We start from the raw sequence: 23,262 nt of genomic DNA on the forward strand, positions 1-23,262 counted from the left end.
CGTCGCCACCATCACCTCCGACGCCGTCGCTCGGAGCCCCCCGTCCGTGTGCCTCCTCGACAGCCCGTCGTCCCCGTCCTCCTCCTCGAGCTCGAGCCCGCTGCCATTTTCCCCACGAATGTCGGTGAGGCTCCGGCCTCCCTCCCTCTCTCCCCTTGTTCTCTGTCGCCGGCGCCGTCCACCACGCGCCGACCACGCTCGGCCCTGCGCCTCGCCGTGGTCCCCCGCGCCCTCGTACGCGCACACCGCGTCCGCGTCTTCGCGCGCCCCGGCCTCTTCGCGGTGCACGCGCACGGCCCCGCTCGCGCCCAACACCACCCAGCTCGTGCCCGCGTTGTGCTCCCCTCGCCCGCTCCGGCCGCCGTAGTTGTCCCGTTGTCTTCCGTCGTGCACCTCGTCGCACCTCGTGCCGCTACCCCGTCCGCTGGCCTCCTCTTCCCCTGCTCGCCGCTCCCCTGCTGCCTAGCGCCCGCGCCCACCGGAGTTGCCCTCCCGCGTGTGCGCCCTCCTCCCCAGCGCCCGCGCATGTCGCTTGGGGCCGCGCCCCGCCTTTGCCCCCGTGTCGCCACCGCAACGCCCTGCCTCCCACCTCGGCTCCGCCGCGCCAGGCCGCGCCGGCGCCACCCCTTGCTTGCTGCCTGCAGCTACTGCTACCCCGCGGCCGCGCGCCGTCGTCGCCCGTCGCCCGTTCCTTCGACCGCGCCGCGCCGGCGCCCCTCCCCTGGCCCGGTTGCCTCCCGCTGCCCCGTTTGCCTCGCCCGCACCCGGGCGCCCGTGAACCCGCCCTGGTTGGCCCTGGGTCATAGACAGCCAGGGGCCCACGTCCCTAAAACTGTGAAAAACAGAAATGTAATTAAAAAAGAGTTAAAGATATATTAACTAATTAATTAATTAATTTAGCTTAATCAACTTAACTTAATTAACATGTTTAATTAAACTAATTAATTAAGTAATTAGTTAATCAGTGTATGACAGGGGACCCCACCCCCTGTTGACCAGTCAAACGTTGACTGGTCAACTGGGTCCCCCTGGTCCCACATACCAGCCAGAGTACATTTTTGTGTACACTGTGCTGGGTACATCTAGCAATTTGACATTTTATTTACGAATTAAAATAATTTAGAAAGTGGATTGAAACTTTAAAAATTCATATAAAATAAACCGTAACTCGGATGAAAATAGTTTGTACATGAAAGTTGCTCAGAACGACGAGGCGAAGACGGATACACTCTTTGTTCGTCCGCCACACATCCCTAGCATAGCGAACATTCAACAATCCCCCTTCAGTTCGTCTGTCCGAAAATGCCAAACACCTGGGATATTTTCCCATATGTTTCCCCCCTTCGCGTGTATCACCTATCCCTGCGTTAGATCACCCCTAGCACTACGTATTGCCATGTTATACTCTGTGATGCTTTGATTTCTCTGTTATTTATTGTGTTCCCCTCCGTTACTTCTTTCCGGTAGACCTCGAGACCGTTGTCGATACCCCTGTGATCGACTACATCGACGACGACCCCTTCTTCTTGCCAGAGCAACCAGGCAAGCCCCCTCCCCCCCTTGATCACCAGATATCGCCTATTCCTTCTCTCTACTGCTTGCATTAGAGTAGTGTAGCATGTTACTGCTTTTGGTTAATCCTATTCTGTTGCATAGCCTGTCATTGTTGCTACAGTTGTTACCCTTACCTGCAATCCTAAATGCTTACTATAGGATGCTAGTATCCATCAGTGGCCCTACATTCTTGTCCGTCTGCCATGCTATACTATCGGGCCGTGATCACTCGGGAGGTGATCACGGGTATATACATATATACATACATACTATACAGGTGGTGACTAAAGTCGGGTCGGCTCGTTGAGTACCCGCATGTGATTCCGATGTGGGGGCTGAAAGGACATGTGGCTCCATCCAGGTAGTGGTGGGCCTGAGTTCCCGGCGGCCCCCGACTGTTACTTTGTGGTGGAGCGACAGGGCAGGTTGAGACCACCTAGGAGAGAGGTGGGCTTGGCCCTGGTCGGCGTCCGCGGTTACTTCATAACAAAACACTTAACGAGATCTTGGTATTTGATCTGAGTTGGGTCATTGACCTTATACGCACTAACCGCCACGTGGGACAAGATATGGGCAACCAGCGTCGTGGTATCAGCCGAAGCCTTCGTGACGTCAGCGACTGAGCGGCGCGCGCCGGATTGGACTGGAACGCCTGCTCTTGTATTAGGGAGGCTAGGTCTGCTTCCGGCCGCCCACGCAACGTGCGGGTGTGCAATGGGCGATGGTCCCAGACCCCTGCGCGCATAGGATTTAGACCGGCGTGCTGACCTCTCTGTTGTGCCTAGGTGGGGCTGCGACGTGTTGATCTTTCGTGGCCGGGCATGACCCAGGAAAGTGTGTCCGGCCAAAGGGGATCGAGCGTGTCGGGTAATGTGGTGCACCCCTGCAGGGAAGTTGATCTATTCGAATAGCCGTGTCCACGGTAACAGGCGACCCGGAGTTGTACCTTGACCTTATGACAACTAGAACCGGATACTTAATAAAACACACCCTTCCAAGTGCCAGATATAACCCGGTGATCGCTCTCACACAGGGCGACGAGGGGAGGATCGTCGGGTAGGATTATGTTATACGATGCTACTTGGTGAACTTACCATCTATTCGCTTCTACATGCTGCAAGATGGAGGCTGCCAGAAGCGTAGTCTTCGACAGGACTAGCTATCCCCCTCTTATTCTGGCATTCTGCAGTTTAGTCCACCGATATTGCCTCTTTACACAGTTACCCATGCATATGTAGTGTAGATCCTTGCTTGCGAGTACTTTGGATGAGTACTCACGGTTGCTTTTCTCCCCTTTTTCCCCTTTCCTTTCTTCCTGGTTGTCGCAACCAGATGCTGGAGCCCAGGAGCCAGACGCCACCATCGACAACGACTCTTACTACACCGGAGGTGCCTACTACTACGTGGAGGCCGCTGACGATGACCAGGAGTAGTTTAGGAGGATCCCAGGCAGGAGGCCTGCGCCTCTTTCGATCTGTATCCCAGTTTGTGCTAGCCATCTTATGGCACCTTGTTTAACTTATGTCTATACTCAGATATTATTGCTTCCGCTGACTCGTCTATGATCGAGCACTTGTATTCGAGCCCTCGAGGCCCCTGGCTTGTATTATGATGCTTGTATGACTTATTTTATTTTAGAGTTGTGTTGTGATATCTTCCCGTGAGTCCCTGATCTTGATCGTACACGTTTGCGTGTATGATTAGTGTATGATTGAATCGGGGGTGTCACAACGAGGGAGAGTTCCGTCAGCACGACGGCATGGTGACGGTGATGATGAAGTTACCGGCGCAGGGCTTCGCCTAAGCACTACGACGATATGTCTGAGGTGTGTAACTGTGGAGGGGGGCACCGCACATGGCTAAGAGAAGACTTCATGTGTCTTTGGAGTGCCCCCTCCCACGTATATAAAGGAGGGGGGAGGAGGTGGCCGGCCCAAGGGGGGCACGCCAGGTGTGGGGAGTCCTACAAGGACTCCCTAGTCCTAGTAGGAAAGAGGGAAAAAGAGAAGGAGTAGGAGAGGGAAAGGGGGGTGCCGCCCCCACCCCTTGTCCAATTCGGATTGGCAAGGGGGGCGCGTGCCACCTCCTTGGCCGGCCCTCTCTCCTCCACTAAGGCCCATGTATGGCCCATTAACTTCCCGGGGGGGGGGGTTCCGGTAACCCCGGTTCTTCGAAACTTTCTGAAACTATTCCGGTGTCCGAATATAACCTTCCAATATATGAATCCTTACCTCTCGACCATTTCGAGACTCCTCGTCATGTCCGTGATCTCATCCGGGACTCCGAACAAACTTTGGCCATCAAATCACATAACTCGTAATACAAATCGTCATCGAACGTTAAGCGTGCGGACCCTACGGGTTCGAGAACTATGTAGACATGACCGAGACACATCTCCGGTCAATAACCAATAGCGGAACATGGATGCTCATATTGGCTCGTACATATTCTACGAAGATCTTTATCGGTCAAACCGCATAACAACATACATTGTTCCCTTTGTCATCGGTATGTTACTTGCGCGAGATTTGATCGTCGGTATCATCATACCTAGTTCAATCTCGTTACCGGCAAGTCTCTTTACTCGTTCCGTAATGCATCATCCCGCAACTAACTCATTAGTCACATTGCTTGCAAGGCTTATAGTGATGTGCATTACGGAGAGGGCCCAGAGATACCTCTCCGATACACAGAGTGACAAATCCTAATATTGATCTATGCCAACTCAACAAACACCATCGGAGACATCTGTAGAGTATCTTTATAATCACCCAGTTACGTTGTGACGTTTGATAACACACAAGGTGTTCCTCCGGTATTCGGGAGTTGCATAATCTCATAGTCAGAGGAACATGTATAAGTCATGAAGAAAGCAATAGCAATAAAACTAAACGATCATTATGCTAAGCTAACGGATGGGTCTTGTCCATCACATCATTCTCTAATGATGTGATCCCGTTCATCAAATGACAACACATGTCTATGGCCAGGAAACTTAACCATCTTTGATTAACGAGCTAGTCAAGTAGAGGCATACTAGGGACACTCTGTTTGTCTATGTATTCACACATGTACTAAGTTTCCGGTTAATACAATTCTACCATGGTAAGGCCTTCAACCTCGCCGGCCAAGGCCATGCTTTCGATCCCCACGAGACCCAAAGCCAAGACGGTCGCATCCAATATGGTGACGACCAATTCACTGGCCATGAAGAAGGGGAGGCAGACGACTATGGCTACTCATGGCATGAGGATGATGACGTGTATTGCGAAGATGAGGAAGAAGAGGTCGACATTGCGGAGGAGCCATTGTTTATCGATGAGCTCACCCAAAGGGCCGACGCGCAATGGAGGAAGCAAAGCATTCGCGCGGGATCATACACCAAAGAAGAGGACACTTTGATTTTAGAGAGTTGGATGGAGATAGGCCAAGACCCCACGAAAGGTGCCGAGCAAAAAGGATCCATCTTTTGGGTGAGAGTTCATAAAACCTTTCATGAGCAAAGGAAGTTTGCGTCCTACAAGTTTGCAAGCACCCGAGGCATCAACTCAATCCAAAAGAGATGGGGACTCATTCAACAAGAATGCAACAAGTATTGTGCCACGCTTGAGAGTGTCAGAGCCCGTCCCTTTAGTGGCCTAGGCGTGGGTGACTTGGTATGACCTCCTCTTTTTCATTGCTATGATCATGTTTGTTTACATATTGCCATATTCATGTTAGTTTACATGTTGTCCTTCGCTATTACATTTGTGGCCTTCTCTTTGATTTTGTAGGTATTCCAATCTTTGGAAGCCTTCAAGGCCCGACATAATAACAAGCCATTTACTCTCACTCGTTGGACGCTCATCAAGGATTGTCCCAAGTTCAAAGATCAATATGTCGCTCTTAAGAAGAAAGGAGGCAAGGTGGCCATGGCTGAGAATGGTGATTTGCTCAACAGGCCGAGGGGCAAGACCAACTTGAAGGCCGACGAGAAGTGGATGCGCCATCCGTCGCCTTGCAAGTAACTTTGCAAGGCACGATGACTCAAAAGAATGTGAGGGGGGAGAGGAGCAGCAAAGAGAAGGAGGAGCAAATGAAGACATACCTAGAGCTCCAAACAAAGAAGCTTGCCATGGAGGAGGCCGCCAAGAGGGGGAAGCTCGACATTGAGGAGGCCGACCAAGTGAAGAAGCTCGCCATCGAGGCCACCAATGCCAATACCAAGGCAAAAGAGGTGCGCGCTAACAATCATGAGCGTCGACATGACCAACATGTCCTCGAAGAGGAAGATTTGGTTCGCAAAACGGCAGAAGGAGATGTTCGACCAAGACGGCCTGAACTAGGGAGGCCTCGACCATGGACTATGGCCGTTCTTTTTGAAGGTTTGCTTGTGTGCAGGCCCCTGTCTTTGTTGTCGTCGTCAAAAACGTATTCATTTTGAAGCCTGGCTGGTGTGCCGGCCGCTGACTTTGTTGCCAGCGTGAAACTTGTTCATTGTGCCAGCTGCTGGCTTTGTTGTCGGCGTGAAACTTGGTGGTGACCATCTTGTAGGCCGGCCGTTGGCTTTGTTGCCGGCATGAACCACGGCCGCTGGCGTGAACTATGGTCGCTGGCATGGAGTTACGTCTTTGTTGCTTTGAAAAGTTTATATGCAGCCAGACAATATGCAGTCGAGATGCACCCGGACGTTGGACGTACGGCCGGCGCATCAAGAAAATGAGCGGACGTCATTTCATTATCAGTATCAAATGAACGAAATCCGAATAAAACGGTAGAATCGCGCGTTGGAGTTCAGCCTCAGAAACCACTCTGTGCGATTACTAGTCGTAGAGAGCCACAAGGAGCACCCCAGCGAGACGACTACAAACCTCATTGCTCATGTCACGTCCTGTTCAGTTCCAAAAGAAAAGTCATGTCCTGCCCAATAGACCGCCATTTCCAGCTGCTAAAATCCACGCAGACGGATCGAACCACGTGTTCCCGGCAAACGTGAATCATGCACCCTGGATCAACAGTGTCGTGACAGCTAGCTTAGCATACCATGCTTGCAAACTGTGGAACAACCCAATTATATACTCATGGACCTAACTAGTACTGCTTCGTGTCAAGCAGGGCGGTTTATTCTGGAAATTTTAGAAGGGAGAACGTACACCTAGAGTACCAAGGACATTTTTCTTGTCCAAGTCGAACCAACTAGGCCCACTTGCATACTTCAATCATGTCATGCGGGAGAATATTTCATGGAAACATAATAGTTATACATGCATCTCCCATCCTCTCAACCCTAGCCGCCACCAAAGCCTTCTCCATGCCATCTCCTTGATCCTCCTCCGCTCTCCCGCCGGCGGTCTCATCGACGACAAGATGAGTTCGAAGTTGACTCTTTCGTTTTTTCGTCGGTAATACCAGGTTTGTGTTCTCTTTAGGTTTTGATTTTGTGTTAGCATCGGCGAGATGGCGTCGGCGATGAGCATTGATATAAAGCATTTTCCATAGCCGTCTCTTTTATTTTTATTTTCTTCGGTTTTACTAGGTTTGTGTTCTCTTCATGTTTTGATTTTCTGATAGCATCGGCGAGATGGCGGCGGCGATGCACATTGAAATAAGCTTTTTCGATATCTTCCTACCTCGATGACGTTTGATCCGACACGGTCGAAGGGCTTGTGAAGTATTTTGGTGTGGTGACTTCAACATCTTCTTTTCATTTGTTCAGTCATGTTTCTCCAATCCTTTGGACTTCTGATGAAGAGTTGTACCCGTGTGCTGTGGGGGGTGATGCCCCAACCGATGTTTCTTCAACAATTTCTAGTTCAAGCGGCGAGGGTGTTTGCAGGTGTCTTTTTCCTACAATGTCAATTTATTGAAATTTTCAATCTCCAATGGTCGGCGTAGCACCGAAGGAAAAAGATAACCGACATCATTTTCAGTGTAAATTTGTTTTCTATTAGTCATTTCGTATCCAATTGTCTTCTTATTTTACTAGTTATTGTTTTCTTGATAATTAACAAATCTAAGATACTTTTAGCTATTTTTTAACAAAAAATCCAGCCACAAGGGCTAACAAACTAGTAGTAATAATAAGATTGTCAAGGAGATATACAATCGTTGTCCTTGATGATGCTGATGCCAAAGCTAAGTTAGAAACGAGCTTCGTTTGTAGAAAATTTTGTCCCGTTTGCTAGCTAATATCTGGAGTAAACTCCATTTTTATCCCCAAGTTTCAAATTTCTGACACAATGTGCTCCATTTTGCATATTTTTTACTTAATTTAAACAAACAGTTGCCACTTTCTACCCTTTTTTTGCCATTCTGACTGGTTGAGCCCACATGTAAGTATTGACTTGGCCTGCCAAATGGGCGGGTTTACTTCTTCAAACGCTTGTTGGGTTCCGGTTCTAACGGTATCAACTTTTCATGTGGCCACAACAATTAGAGCCCCGAGCATGGCACCCACTGTCCATGCCATAGAACACACGACCAATGTCAACGCCTCGCCACGCAGTTTCATCTTGGCCCGCGGAGCAACTCCGTCGGAGGAATCGACTCGCGAAGCCATGTATCACCATCAACCATTTCTTCTTTCTCGTCTCTGGTCCTGTTGGGACCGCAACTGATCTGTCGCTACAGTCGCGTCCCCGCTCTTCGTTCTCCCCTTATCGACTTTACGGTGTGGTGACGAAGCTCTTATAGCTATTCCTGAGTAGCCCTTCATCCTCGAGCTGCGACCTCACGAGCGTCAGCTTCGGTATCCTCCATTGACAATGGTGTCACTGTTTTTTAGTTCCCCTAGCTCGGCAGGGCGTCCTGGCATGTTCGTGCCGTGCCTCTATTCTTGTTTCACCACTTCCATCTCCCTCTCTTGTCCTCTATCACTCCCGAGCCGAACACACACTCGGCATATCCCCGCTTCCTGTCCACCCCGTGAACATGGGCTTACTGCCCCAGCAACGCCGCTACTCCAGCGTGCGGATGGATGACCCCGTGCAGGCGAGGAAGAGGCAACCAACAGTAGCAATACTCGTTGAAACAACTGAAAACAAAAAACGGATGCATCGAAAGAAAACGGGTTGGCCAAATTAACCAACCCGCATGGCATCCAAGTCGACACTTACATGTGGGCCGACTAGTCAGGACACAATAATAAATAAATTAAAAGGGTAAAGAATTGCAAAAGTTTGCATAAATTGAATAATAAAAATTGAAAGAAAAAAAATCTGCTGAATAGTAGGGTAGATAATGTCACAAACCTGAATCTTAGGCATAACTCTAATATTTATCCCCGTTGCTAAACCCGCACATTTCTACTACTGCCTCCAAGAAAAACGGACCATGGTAGTAGCATGTTCGCATACCATTATCCTCGGCGCTTAACCGCTCAATCCGATCCGATTCCCTGATCGCAGCGCCAAACAAGCACAGTAAACAACACGGGAAAACAGCTCACGGCCTCCCGACAACCCCAATAGTTTTCCGTTTCCGCCTGTCCCGTTCACCGCCCAGCACGCGGGGCGGGCCCGGCCGTCCGATGGCCCGACGCGAGGGGATTGGGCCGGGCGGGGCCGTCCGATTTATTCCATCTCCCGAACGTATAGACGGGAAGCAGATTCGGCTTCTAGTACTCTATACTATACTAGTCCCACTCGCGTCTTCGCTTCCCAGGCGTGGTGGGAGAGGAGAGGACGACTCGGCCGACCCGACCGACCCTCGCGCGCTCCGCCTTCCCCGCCTCGCCGTCGCCGTCGCCGAGGTGAGCGCCCAGAACCTCGCGGGCAGCTTCGATTGAGCACCAGTTTCGCTTTTAGCACCTTTTTGTTTCTCCGGAACAAAGATTGCCTGCCCTTTTTGGCCGGCCGGACGATTTGCTGCATGTGCCGGAAAGCTCTCGGCTTGGTGGGGATCTCCTGGCGCGCGTGGTTTATTAGCTCGAGGCCAGGCGTGAGCCGGGTGGGATCTTGCATTCCTGCCCGCGGCGGCGTTTCCGGGGGAGCTAACCCCGCCGTCTTGGGGCGCGTGCCATTTCGACGGCGTTTCTTGGTTCTTGCGGCGGGCGCCGTCCCGAGCAGGCAGGAAGAACTGGGGTTTTCTGGCTCTTGGCCGTATTCGTTTACTGCGATTTCCAGCCAGATTGGGGAGGTTGCTTCAGGAATTTGGCTGCTCCGCAATTCCCCCCTCTTTAAATGGTTTAGCTAGATTGTTGGGGGATCTGGATGGTTCTTGGCGAGGGTCGTGGACTCGAGGTTGCCTGTTGATTTGTTTCCTCTTTCGGGCATAAGTCTGTTCAGTTGATACTCTGAATTTTGTCGTTCCGGAGTGGTTCCTTGCTAGCTACTCGTAGTTTTTGTTTTGGCCGGCAGTGGGAATTTGGGAGTCTTGTTTTGCTACTCTGCTGTTCTGCTGCCTCCTGCGGGATGACTAACTGGATAGTGTTCATAGTTGACACGACAGCTTCAACAGCAAGATGGCTGATGTGAACATTGTATCCTATTCCATTATGTTTTCTGTATTCTACTCCTTGGCCATCGGGTTGGATTAACACTCACGTAGAAGATGAAGACGATCTATGTAGGTTTAAACATACACACAAATATTGCTCCATACTACAGGAGTAGGTAATTTTATACACAAGAAAACATGCTCCAGCCTCAGTAACTTTCTCATTCTTTCAGTTACAGGTCTACTTGTACAGACTATTGAACCATATAGATTGAGAAAAATGAGTTGGTTGGTGTTGATGAACTCTTATGCTTTATAGAGATCACCAACAGAATGCTCTATTTCCCTCTGTCACTTTCACTTCACCCAAGTCCTTGCCACAATTGCTGTGCAAGGCACACTCAAGAATACAAGATCACATCCTGCTGCATGGCCCTCCATAAGTTTCTTAGCTAGCTTCTGAATATCATCTGCCATAGTTACCAGCGAGATTGGACTGTATGAACTGTACTTTTTTGGGTGGGGGCGTGGATGGTGGGGGAATATATATGCTTGGCATTGAGTTTGGCATTGCAAATGTGGTGCAAACTAGCATAACTGGAACCTTTAAGCGTAATCACTGTGATCACTTATATTGTGCATATCTGCTAGATTTTCTTTTATCTTTATCATACTGTTTCTGAGGGCAGGCCTGGCGCCGTGGTGAAGTCCTCCCCAGTTGTGCCAAGAGGTCCTGGGTTCGAACCAGCCTCTCTGCATTGCACTTTGCAGGGGTAAGACTAGGTTCCTATAATCCCTCCCCAGACCCGCTTCTATGCACTGGGTCTGTCCTTTCATCATACTGTTTCTCGCATCATCTAAATACAGGCATTCTGTTTGGTCTAACTCGATGCAACTCATTTTACAGTTCTTACAAGTGATTTGTGTTGTATTATGATAGGGAATAGCAAAACAGAAGTATGAGCTCAGGGAGCGGTGCAAATAATGGCCATGCGAAAGAAGCAGCATTATATGAGCAGCAGCTGTCCAAGGTGATCCAATATCACCTGGGTTGAATATTTTGCTTACATGCAACTCATTATTCTTTACCCTATTGTGCGCGGATACAATTTTTTTTATTTCTCATTTTTATATTCCTCCTTGTTAGATTGGTGAAGTTAGAGCTGCTCTAGGACAACTATCTGGAAAATCTGCACTGTATTGCTCAGATGGTTCAATTGCGAGGTACCTGATAGCAAGGAACTGGGACGTGAGGAAGGCTACCAAAATGCTTATGAAAACCTTGAAATGGCGTTCAGAGTATAAGCCAGATGAGATCCGTTGGGTGAGCCGTCCCCACCTTTTGACTTCAGCTAACCTATATTTCTCAAAAGAAATAGCATGTCATGTATCCATGTGGTACAAGTGATTCACCTTATACCATTGTAGATCTTTGTAGTAGTATGCTTTGTGAAACAGCCGAATAGTTGATGCATTATTGTAGTAGGTCTGATGGCATAGTATTTGATACACATTATTAATTTAAGTTTCATGATATAGGATGAGATATCGGGTGAAGCCATGACTGGAAAAATTTACCGGAGTGATTATTTTGACAAGAGTGGACGGAGTATTCTCGTCATGAGACCTGGATGCCAGGTTTAATGATGCTCTTTGTTTCTTATTGTATCAAAATGTGCATATGTATGCACATTAGATTGTGTCATTTTGTCATTCTAATTTTGGTGACTCATTTTCAGAATACCAAAAAGTCCAAAGGGCAGATCAGGTATTTGGTATACTGTATGGAGAATGCAATTCTAAATCTTCCAGCTGGACAGGATCAGATGGTTTGGCTCATTGATTTTGCTGGCTTCAGCTTGCCTAATGTATCACTTCTAGTGACAAAGTTGACAGCAGATGTCCTACAAGGTCATTATCCTGAAAGATTGGGTGTGGCAATTCTTTATAATGCTCCCAAGTTTTTTGAGTCTTTTTGGAAGGTATGATTTGTAAAAGCTTTAACCATCTTATTTTTTATCTATTTAGGCGCAGTTTGCGGTTGCTGAACTGTGATGTGCTACCCTTATTTTATAATCTGCTGTGGTAAAATACACATGAAAGCAGAAAAATGTTGGTTAGGCAAACGGAAAAATAGGCAAAAGCTGGGTTATCATAAATTCATAATCTACCTCCTTGCTTGTAGAGTTAATTAATCAGAAACATAGGGATGATGTGTTCTATATCTAGTGCCTAAGCATATCTTTGTTCTCCTCCTTGCTTGTAGACTTACAATATAAGATGTCACGGTGGGCTATGTACTTATAATTTTCTTAAATTCAGAACACCTCGTATTTGTTTCTTCATGTTCTTTTTTTGGTCTTGTGGAGTTTCTGTCAATGAGTAACAGTTATCTCTACTCTTATAAAAAACTGAGTTGGTGATGATGGTGTGCCTGCCATCCTGTAATATAGGCCGTCCGATTTATATCCGACGGATAGGAAGGAAACTATGGCAATTTTGCAAAAAGATAACCAGACCCCTCTCCACATTTGCAAATAAGGCCTTCCCTCGTTCATCATTTTCTCCCACAAGATAAACTACTCATACAAATGCATCTTGATGTTCCGTGCAACGCATGGGCATCTTGCTAGTAGCATATAAAGAGCCTGTTAGGAAGCTCTCCCGACTCTCAACTCCGCTCCGCGCGATTGTGCTGGCGCTCCCTCCGCTCCGGGAGCTGTAGTTGGGGAGCGGAGGGGATCCGGACAAGGCCAAAATTAAATGAAGCATCCAGTGTTATTTATATTATCGTTAGCTGTTTCCAAAACTAAGTTCTAGATCTGAATGCAGATGGCAAGTCCCCTTCTTGAGCCAAAGACGAAAAATAAGGTCAAATTTGTATACTCGGATAGACCTGAAACTGACAAGATAATGGAAGACCTTTTCAACATGGACGAGTTAGAATGCGCATTTGGCGGTAGAAGCCCGGTCACTTTTAACATAGATGATTATGCTGCAAGGATGAGAGAAGATGATAAAAAGATGCCATTACTCTGGAGCCCCGAGAATTCGGCTCTTGCTTCAGAGCCATATCGCATGAAGAACCACGGGTCTCAACAATGTGACTCGGGTTTGAAGACTGAAGAGACTGCATCTGACGTGATTGGGGAAACAGAGGCTGCATCTGAAAAGAGTGGAGAAACAGACACTGCATCGGACAAGGAAGATACCGAGGCTGCATCTGAGGAGAGGGAAGAGACCGAGACTTCATCGGGGAAGAGGGGAGAAAACGCGACTGAATCTGTAAAGGAGGAATTAACTGAGACCGTTTCTGAAAAGAAAGAAGAAACAGAGACCGAATCAAGCACTGTAAAATCGACAAGCTCGCAAGGGGAAGGTATTGCATCAGCAGGCAAAAGTGGCAGTTCATCTGATCCGTGAAGCTATCAGCACAAGAAGTACATTCCAATGTTGATATGAGCTCCCACCACAGTGAATTCCCACCAACAGATGAACATTAAAAGTGATAACAACCTTTTTAACACACAAGGGGGAAGTGTTGCCTGACTTATTTTGTAGTCGGCCCCCTTGTGACCTTGTTCGAAGAACCTTTTGGCAACAAATGAACCAATCAAACGGTAACAATGATAAAATACTTTGCTACCCTCAGCTTTTGTATTCCTATTGCTCTTTGGAATCTATTGGAATGCATGCTATATCCTGCTCTCCTTTTTTGGTAAATCTGAACACTCCCTTTCCGCTATTTCTTAACTTTTGCACATCAAAGTTGATGTTTACTTCGCATTGACCGGACTTCTGTCTTCTTATTCAACCTTTGACTGAAAAATACTAGTAATTTCTACTGTTATTTACTCCTCAACGAGTACTAAGCTAGTGTCAAAGCTCAAGGAGTTGGCAACAACTTGTAATATCTGCTAGAAGCCACCATTTACATTTCAGTCAGCAAGAAAAAGTGCCAGGCATGGAAGTTGAAAAACTTTCAGCCCCTCCTCTTACTAGAGACATTTCTGATCCTTGTGTAACCTATAGAGGTATAGACAAAAGAGAACCACTATAACAGGTCAAAAGTCATAGAAGCTGTGTCTCTGCGGTATCGGCAACGGCGACTCGCAGTGGACCCTGGAGTCGAGGGTGGAGTAGCCCTTCCTGATCCTGCTCCCGTTGTCGGCGTCGGCCTCGACCACGAAAACGCTGCAGACGGGCCGGTGGTCGGAGAACCGGTGCTCCCCCCTGATGTACTGCAGCTGCTCTATCCCCTTGCCGTGCCACAGTATCCGGTCGCACCTGCATTGGCATGGCATGGAGGTAACAGTGCGTCAGTTGGCGAAAACCTGAAAATTTCATGGTTCAGATCCAGTGACTGGTCGTTTTCTGCTGGTAACTACCATGAGGGTGTTCTCCTTTTCCTCTTGGACTTGGTGGTCTCGCCGGCGTAGGTGTCGGAGTTGAGCTTGTACTTATACGTCGGCGCGAAGTAGATCTTGCCCTCCTTCCACCCCTTGAACACCCTTCCTGCTTGCCTCTCGATCATCAGCTGTCCATGGATAAACAGGTTTCTTGGTCAGCCAGCAGAGTTCGCTTGGTTTTGTTCGCTGCCACTGTAGCATATCTGAAAAATCTGAAAAATGCAGTTCACCATTTTGGTACCTGATCGTTCTCCAGCAGGGTGTCCCAGTCGTTCTGCTCCAGCAGCACCCTTGTCTCGTCGTAGCTCAGCGCGACGCGGTAGTTCAGGTCCCCGAGCCATATGATCCGGCTGGATTTTTACAGATGAAATCAACACCAGCGAGCACAAACAGAGCCTGTGATTTTTTGGGGTGGGTGATGGGATCGGCTTACTCGTGGTCGATGATCTTCTCGGGGATGCGCTGGCCGGGGACCTTGCAGATGCGGGGGAACTGGGTGCTCTTGAGGATCTCGGCGACGTCGGAGTTGCGGCGGACCTCGTCGCCGTCCTTCTCGCCGGAGGCCAGGTGGCTGCACACGAAGCAGACGCTGGTCTGGTGCAGTGTCATGCTCATGGCGATGCACCCCTTGTTGCCGAGGCGGCCCATGATGCCGCGCCCCACGGAGTCCACCCGGAGGTGGCCGATGTTCTGCACCAGCTCCCGCCGCACCCACACCGACAGGAAGATGCCCACCATCTGCTTGCTCGCGATCAGGCAGTAGCTCATGCCGCCGCCGCCGACGACGCCGCCGGCGTCGGGTCCCGCGGGCGTCGTCATCGCCGAGGAGGAGGAGGAGCAGGAGGGGTCCGGGTCGTCGGCGCCGGACGGGGAGGCCTCGACGCGGTAGATGAAGTCCCGCATCTCCCTGGCGCGGCGGTGCATGGTGGAGGGGTTGGCCATGCAGGTGCAGGTCTTGACGAGCGCGCTGTTGACGCGGTAGCTCTTGCTGAGCGCCTTGAGGGACGGCTTGGAGAAGAAGAGCGCGCCGCTGCTAGAGGACTTGGGGATGGACGGCCGGGCCCGGGAGGAGGAGGAGGAGGCGACGGACTCCGTCGGCGACAGCTCGTCGCCGGAGGACGGCTGGTCCTGCTGCTGCTGCGCCTGCGCCTGCTGCTGCTGCTGGGGCTTGTTGAGCGCCTGGTAGATGAGCGCCAGCCACTTGGCCGCCGGCTCGTTGTCCTCCACCACCAGCACGTTGCCCGCGTTCAGCGGCACGATCTCCTGGAACCTGCATGCGCCCATATAGACCATAATTTCATGGGGAAAATGTGCAGCGTCGGTCATGATTTCATCGAAAAATTGCAGGGAGATCCTGTACGTACGTACCCTAGGACGTATATGTCGGGTAGCCCTTCTATCTGGAGAAAATCCTCTAGGTTAAGGCTGCTGTTAGGGGGCCTCCCGCCCACGTTCCACGTGCCCACGAACACCCTGCAACACAATGCCATCAACTTGACAAGATCAGCCTGTGTCAAAGATCAAAAGTTCAGACGAAAATTGAAGACCATGTTCTCTTCTCTTGCTTACCTGTACTCCCGTGTGTCGACGTTCCGGTTGGGCGAGTCGAGGCAGCTCAGGGTCAGGCTCTCGATCCGCGTCGCGCAATGCCGATCTGAAACGACACCAAAAGAAAAAGAAACGCAGTGTGATCCATGGATCACGACGAGCGTACACACATTTCTCCCGAAAGCGACGAGAGCTCACCTGAGACGCTTTTGCGGACGGCCGGGGACGCGTCCAGGAACTCCGCCGCCGCCGCGGCGTCCGCCCTCTCCCTCTCGCCGTATTTCTCTTCCAAATCTGCCATGGCAAGGAGACCGCGCAACCGTCAGAAACAGAGGAGGCCGACCGGCGATCCTCCGGCCGTCAAAAGGCGAGCAAGGGAACGCACCGAAGAGGAAGTCCCGGTCCCGGCGGGAGGGCGGGCGCTTGTCGGAGCTGCCGGCGCCGCTGCGGCCCTTCTTGCGGAAGATGTTGGACATGAAGGACTTCTTCTTCTTGCCATTCTTGGCGAGCTCGTCGGCGGAGGCGGGCTTGGGGATGTCGCGGGGGACGGCATTGCTGCTGAGGCTGTGGTGGTGGTGGTGGGTTGACATTCAGCCGCTGGCGGTCGCGGTCGCGGTAAAAAGGAGGGGACGGCGTGATGCATGGACCCTCGTCCGGGACGGGCGCCTCGCCTGTCTCTCTTCTGTCGTAAAAGGCAGCTCCTTGTTTTTCTCTCCCCTCCCCACGGAGCCCGGCAGGGCAGGCAACAAGGCGAGAGCGAAATGTGGAGTGGTGGGCGCAGGAGGCAAAGTGGGGGCGAAAATGGGTGGCGGGGAGGGAATTGTGTTGCCCGGGCCTTCAAAAATGAAAATGAATGAACGGGCGCCTGGTGTTCTTTTTTTTCTTTGCGAAGATGACCCAGATCTATTATTGAAGTTCAGCGAAAGTACAAAGCATCTCGATCGTAATAAAAATTACATTGAGATTTCAAGACCCCCAAACAACCAGAACTGCCATCAGAACGAGCCGCCGACGCGCCGCTGTCGTCGTTCCCCTGTCGGAGTTGGCTTGACCTTGTCGATGACAGCCGGGAAGTTTTCCTGCACATGCCCATAAGGACCAAGTTTGGAGAGAAGAGTTCGTCCTGGCACCTAGTGTTAGGAGTGTTAGGGAAGGGAAACGAGAAGAAGTCGTTCAGGGAGGGAGCCTACGATGCTAGTCGGTTTCTTCTTGGCTTCTTGCTGCTTTTTTTTTTACTTTCGATTTTTTAGCAACTGAAGTGTGTCATGATATGAGCACTGTGATTTTTAGGCATCAAATCGGACTCCCTAGGATGCTCCCGGAATGTGTCTGGGTACTGGTGGGTAGAGCACAGTATGATGTGTGTTTGAATGTCAGGGAGAGATGCATGCCATGCTAGGGGGAGTGGGGCGGTAAATAAAATAAGTATAGTATGAAGTCAAAACAGCGAGCATTAGTAGATAAGATGTGCCAGCTCAAGTTTCTGGCCACATGTGGACGGTGCATGTTTTCATCCAGTGCCAACGTTGACCTCAGCTCAGATCCACAGGTTTTCTATCACCCACTTTTCCAACTTCAGACGCCATACTATACGCTGGTTGATTTCCGCGCCTTTGAAAATCGAGGCAAACAGTATTCTAATCTTTCTCTGGATCAAGGCAGACAGTTTTTTAATCTTTCGTCTACATATTTGTTTTCTGTAACCCGGCCGGTCTGTTGCTGAAGCTGGGCCAAAAGACAAGACAGGCCGCTGCCTGCAACTTATCAGGCATCATCTGGGCTCGGCGCTTGTGTTTGTATTGCTTATATGGGCTGGAGAATAGGAGCCCAAATGGTGGATTAACGATACTACCATGTACTGTAGTACATGATGTACAGTTGAGCATTAAACACTCAAAAGTAAAAAACAGTGATCATCTACTTGGCAAGAACTCTATAGTTCTGATCACACGGTATCATTTCTGACAGTACCCAACAACACAAAAACATTCAATACCGAGTCGTCGTAAAGTCGCATCTAAAGAATGTGGGGAACAAAAGGAGTGGAACACACTGGTGACCAGAATTTTATCCCCATTTAATCTTTCAGGCCGTAGCCTATATTTTCCCTACATTTCCCTGTTACAAGCTGCAATGGCTTCAAAGGAAACTGAGGAGAAGCTACAAACTGCAGCAAACTCCTTACATCTCAAAGTTACTAGTGCCCAATAGTATGTGAAGTTAACCCACTTCTTTGGCGGGAGAAATGCATGTTCGACGAGTGAGGACGACTCAGACCACCGCTGCAAAATAAAGCCTGCATACCCATTCAAGATAAAGGATCGGCATTAGAGCAGTATCTTCAGAATAATGCTTTTTTTTAGTGCTACTTGTGAAAATAGCAAATGTTTTGCTTACAATGGTTACCGTCTTACTGATCCATGCCGTCAAGCTTCTGTCTGTACTTGGCCAAACTCTGCAGTCAAAATTTGATTTCTTCAGATTCAAATTATGGAACATTTAAAAAGCTAGCATATTCATCTATCCAGACTAAATAACAAATACTGGTGAATTTTAAGTATTGATCTGCACACATATAAGAAAAATGATGAATCCCACTTCACCTCAAAAACTACTCTTGCTGTTTTATAGTTTTGCTTGGAGTAAAAGAAAAGATACCGTTAGTTGCTTTAGCTTCTGATTATAGTTGTGCATATAGTAGTAAGCTTTAAATGTCAGATGATGGTCAAGATATGTTAATGAGCATGAAATCAGCATTTTGCTGCACCCAATTCGTTCTAGTTAGAAAATAGAGAAGACTCTCACCTTTGTATAAGCATAGACGCCTGCCTCAGAAGGTCCTGCGGGACTACCCCGCCTGATAAATTTCCCTTCCTTAAATATATACAGCATAGGAATGCCAGTCGACAACTCAAGGCTTATTACCTAAGTAAAAAGTCTTAATGCATTAGTATCTATCTCACTAAAACACGGCTGATTGGAAAGCATAGATAAACAAGATACAAAGTAATATCACCTCTTGAGAAGTCAACTTGTCCAGATGCATTATAATTGAACGGAGTGAATTCCCATGGGCAGCAATCATAACATGCTTTCCAGACACAAGCTGAGGTATAATCTGCAGGTCAAAATATATGATGGTCACGATCCTCTAAAATATGTTACAAACTGGGAACGGCAAATCAAAGCTGAATGCAGACTGCTGATTTCATATCACGTTAGGTGATAACAGATGACAGAAAAGCAGAAACTGATACGTATTCAGAGCCAAGAGACAGCTAAACCATCTACTCCCTCCGTTCCCAAATATTTGTCTTTCTAGAGATTTCAACAAGTGACTACATACGGAACAAGATGAGTGAATCTACACTCTAAAATATGTCTACATACATCCGTATGTTGTGCCCATTTGAAATGCCTAGAAAGACAAATATTTAGGAACGGAGGGAGTACAACCAAAGGTCCAACTAAATTAACAGCACTGAAACATATCCTTACTTGCTCTTTGAAATAAGAAACTGCTCTCTCTGCACACATCTCTAGGCTCTCTCCATTTGGGGGAGGAATGTCATAACTACGACGCCATTCATGAACTTGATCTTTGCCAAACAGATCAGCCGTTTCTTGCTTGTTAAGGCCTTGCAGTTCACCATACCTTTGAGGCACAACATTAGTTTATATCTTATATGCAGAATTAGAAATATAATTATGAAACAATCGTTATAAGATATTAGCGAACCCTTACATTCGTTCATTCAACTGCCAAGCTGTTATTACAGGAATGGACTGCTTCTTTGTCTCCTCGCTGTATACCTGACTCCACTGGTGTGCCCGTTCGCTCTCCTTGTGCACAATAATTGGAACCTGGTATAAACACAGACATGAAGACCTCTAAATATAATACTAATTGATTCAAAATGTCCAGATACAGTATGCTTCCACTACAAATCAGATAGAGAAAAAAAAAGAAGGTAGAGAACCTTCTTACGACGATGCTGCATCATGGCAAGCATAGCGGTCATCTGAGCACGGATTAGTGATGAGGTGTATATAACATCAACTGGGATATTGCATATCCTTTTACCCGCCTCGATCGCCTCATTGACGCCCTTGGGGGTCAGGGGCACATCGACGCAGCCAGTAAACAGATTTTTCTCGTTCCACAACGATTCCCCGTGCCGAATCAATATCAGTGCAGCCTCACCTACAAGCACATGAAGAATTGATATTATAGCAGGCGAAACGAAACGTACCGCTACATAGCCTAACAGAACTTAAGAAGATTACTTGATTTTTTGGGGGTGCTGCCACTTTCGGGGCTCGACGGTAGCTTAGCCGGTTCAATCACTGAAGATTGCGAATTCGATGCGCAGACCAAGCCCAGTTTCCGGCTGCCGGGGCAGCAACTCGTTGCTGAAACAAAGCGCACATTGCCGGCCCTCCTGTCGGAGCCGAAGCTGGCGGAAGCGCGCGGAGGTTTGACGGAGATGAGCGCATGCTGAGACGTGCACGCGGCCATTCTGCTCCGCACCAAGACAAGAGAACACCAAGGTTAGCAAACCCTCCCATGGCCGATTGAGCAATCGGTCCACACATCGAATCAAAACAAGCACACAAAAGAGATCAATAACGAGCAAGAGGGGTCGAAATCTATCGTGCTCCATTGCGTTCCGAGCTGCAAACCGCGCCAGGAATTGCATCCACGCGGAAGGGGGGGAGGTAGCGGGGGGAGGGGCGACACGGCACGTACATGGGCGGGGCGGGGCGGGAGAAGAGCGCCTCGGCCTCGGGGAGCTCGACCGGGGGAGCGGAGGGCCGCGTTTTATAGGCGCGGATGTCCCGACGGGTCGGGGAAACCTAGCGCGCCTTCCTCGGCGAGATCTGCGGCGGCGGCGGGTCGCGGTCGCGGAGATCGCCGGGGGCTGGCGGCGACGAAACCAAGGAACGGACAAGACAACGGGATGGAAAGACTATTTTTGTTCGGGCCGTTCTTGTGCAGGTGCGTGTGTGGTTGCGGCGCGGTTGGTTTGGCCGTGCGCGTGCGTGGGTCGGAGGCAGGTTTTATAAGTGGCGACCGGGTTGGGTTGGTCCAAGCACAAGCAGATGACCGTGACATGGGTTGGGTTGGTACCGGTCTTCTGGCAATTTGAGCCGGTGGCGGTGCCAGAATTTTAAGCTTGTGTGGTCAATTTAAAATTGTGTAGTTAAATATGTGAGTTTGTAGTATTTTTTGCAGGATCCATACATGTGCACGTTGATTTTAAAGAAAAGTTGGGTAGTCAACTGACTACCCAGCTAAAACGTGGCTTCGCCACTGATTTAAGCCGCTTGTGAGCACACGTAAATGTGCGTAAAATTCATGCGAAACTTGCGAGCTCGACGTGGCTTAGATGTTTTAGCTTCCTTGCGAGGTTCAAATTATAGGCTTGTATTTTTCTGTATTAATTTTAGGTTTTTCAGCGATGTTCCTTCATTGGGCATGCAAGTGATAACTTTCGGATGTGCTCATGAGGGTTGGATGTATGTGCATTCATAGACGTGAGTGGGTTGGATGTGCTCATGTGTAGGTGAGGTGTTGTAATGTGTTTCTAAAAAAATGTTTTTATAAAAGATGTGGCTAGGTCTCAGTCGACTGAGATTTAACCAAATTTCAGTCAAGTAACATAACATGCAAGAGAGAGAAAAAGAAAATAAAAAGAAAATTCTGCAATTATAACAATGTAAGATCTCATGGATATAGCATCGACTCAATCGACTGAGAATTAGCAAACCCATTTTATAAATTTATTTTTATACATATCATAATATTGTCACTTGTTGTAGGGGACTGCTACGTGTTCCGCCTGCGGATCTTTCTATAGATCTGCCGGCTCGCCAGCGGTTGGATTTGATACATTCGATCAAATAAACATCTTTCTCTACTTCGCAACAAATGGCTTGTTGCCGAAACATTTGCAACAAGGGTTATGTTGCGGGGTTTTTTTCAACATAGGTTGTATTGCGGCAATTTTTTTGCAACATGGCCGTGTTGCAGGATTGTTTTTCAACATAGGTTATGTTGCAGAAAAAATTGCCCTCCGTAGTGCGAGCCGCGACAGTATCTAGCCGCTGGACGGTTTGCAACAAGGGGCTAGTTGCAGAATCCCTTTCTGAAACAATTGATCAGTTGCACAAAGTGGGCACGGATAGCTTATCTACCCACCGTTGTTTAAGAGTCCATCCGACGGACATAGAGATGGCGGACGCTCGCACAAAATCGATCGGTTGAAGGGAATCTTTTCCCCTTGTTGTAGTAACTTGTTGCTTGACTTTTATATTTTTTTGTGTATAGTTTTATAAAAAAGAATATATTGTTGTAACAATTTATTCAACTTATAAAGAAAATACTTTATAATTGTAGTTCAATTAAAATGTGAAATAGTGCACCGATTGCAACGTTGGACCATACATTCTTCGCATCGAAATCCTTATGAAATCAAGATTTAGTATGCGAGCGACTCTGATTGTACTGTGTTAAAAAAACATAAAATCAGAAATAGCTCTTAAATGCATTTTTAAATAGAAGAGGGATCCGTAGGCACACCGCCCCAAAGCCTGGACGGTGGGCGGGTTGCCTGCACACCCGTGCGGCCTTGCGCTTAGCCAACAGAGCGACGTCCTGTTCTCTGTCCCGATGATATGAGGTTTCTGAACGCCGCGGTTTCTTTTATAATGACGAATTCCGTGGGAGTGGTTCCCGTTTAAATAAAGAGAGAGAGAAAAGCACATAAGTAACGATGACGAGCTCGGCAACACGGGGCAATTTAGGCTTTGACATCCTCGGTAAGCCAATGCTAGGAGGGGGCGATTTTTTAAAACGATCATGCAGCTGAAGAACAGAAATTGCCTAGCCATTTGCAAGCTCGACCAAACAGCTCTTGGCGCTTCCAAGAACCAATCCGGCTCCCCGGTTCTGACCTCGATCGGCCGCTCAACCCAAGAGCCCAATCACCCTAAACCTGATGACACAACCCCTGCCAATCATTAAGATACTACCACCGGTACGACGACGAGTCGCCGACGTAACCGTCGATCGATCGACAGGGAAAATGACAGGTTAAAGTGACAATCCCATTCTACGCTTTCCTAACGGGACTTCAAGTTTCTGCCTCCTCGTCTCCTCGCCATTGCCAACAACCATAACTTGACTTTCTTTCCATGTCAATGAAAACATTTTTCTTGCTTAGACGACGCATAAAAAGGCAGTCGTCGTTTTCTTCTCGCGCTGCTCACCAACCCGGCTCGATCGGGCTGGTGGGCACCGTCCAAACAAACCCGGCCGGGTCACGCTTGATGC

At 48.7% G+C, this 23,262-nt stretch overlaps 3 protein-coding genes across 5 annotated transcripts; 1 reads left to right on the forward strand and 2 right to left on the reverse strand.

The window, feature by feature from the left end:
* The first annotated feature begins 9,130 nt into the window (after nucleotides 1-9,130).
* On the forward strand, nucleotides 9,131-13,692 carry LOC109741199 (uncharacterized). Of its 3 annotated transcripts, none has more exons than XM_020300270.4 (7): nucleotides 9,138-9,283; nucleotides 10,659-10,742; nucleotides 10,910-11,000; nucleotides 11,117-11,293; nucleotides 11,509-11,607; nucleotides 11,709-11,951; nucleotides 12,802-13,692. In XM_020300270.4, the coding sequence occupies exons 3-7, from the start codon at nucleotides 10,929-10,931 to the stop codon at nucleotides 13,390-13,392; spliced, it is 1,182 nt and encodes a 393-aa protein (XP_020155859.1). In that variant the 5' UTR covers nucleotides 9,138-9,283; nucleotides 10,659-10,742; nucleotides 10,910-10,928; the 3' UTR covers nucleotides 13,393-13,692. The 3 variants fall into 3 exon arrangements, with proteins under 3 accessions (XP_020155858.1, XP_020155859.1, XP_020155861.1); XM_020300272.4 differs by having other exon boundaries at nucleotides 9,145-9,283; nucleotides 10,659-10,792; XM_020300269.4 differs by lacking the exon at nucleotides 10,659-10,742 and having other exon boundaries at nucleotides 9,131-9,283.
* A 154-nt stretch (nucleotides 13,693-13,846) lies between these two features.
* LOC109741200 (type I inositol polyphosphate 5-phosphatase 5) lies at nucleotides 13,847-16,680 on the reverse strand. The gene is made up of 8 exons (XM_020300273.4): nucleotides 16,312-16,680; nucleotides 16,125-16,220; nucleotides 15,948-16,032; nucleotides 15,747-15,851; nucleotides 14,812-15,648; nucleotides 14,620-14,728; nucleotides 14,358-14,506; nucleotides 13,847-14,256 (listed from the first exon to the last, which is right to left on the reverse strand). The coding sequence occupies exons 1-8, from the start codon at nucleotides 16,514-16,516 to the stop codon at nucleotides 14,034-14,036; spliced, it is 1,809 nt and encodes a 602-aa protein (XP_020155862.1). The 5' UTR covers nucleotides 16,517-16,680; the 3' UTR covers nucleotides 13,847-14,033.
* A 1,164-nt stretch (nucleotides 16,681-17,844) lies between these two features.
* Nucleotides 17,845-20,961, reverse strand: LOC109741220 (2,3-bisphosphoglycerate-dependent phosphoglycerate mutase 1). The gene is made up of 9 exons (XM_020300291.4): nucleotides 20,677-20,961; nucleotides 20,214-20,446; nucleotides 19,907-20,130; nucleotides 19,672-19,790; nucleotides 19,425-19,581; nucleotides 18,943-19,044; nucleotides 18,732-18,851; nucleotides 18,324-18,381; nucleotides 17,845-18,222 (listed from the first exon to the last, which is right to left on the reverse strand). The coding sequence occupies exons 2-8, from the start codon at nucleotides 20,443-20,445 to the stop codon at nucleotides 18,337-18,339; spliced, it is 999 nt and encodes a 332-aa protein (XP_020155880.1). The 5' UTR covers nucleotide 20,446; nucleotides 20,677-20,961; the 3' UTR covers nucleotides 17,845-18,222; nucleotides 18,324-18,336.
* Nucleotides 20,962-23,262: the final 2,301 nt, after the last annotated feature.

This window comes from Aegilops tauschii, chromosome 6 (assembly GCF_002575655.3).
Source record: "Aegilops tauschii subsp. strangulata cultivar AL8/78 chromosome 6, Aet v6.0, whole genome shotgun sequence".
NCBI classification, from domain to species: domain Eukaryota; kingdom Viridiplantae; phylum Streptophyta; class Magnoliopsida; order Poales; family Poaceae; genus Aegilops; species Aegilops tauschii.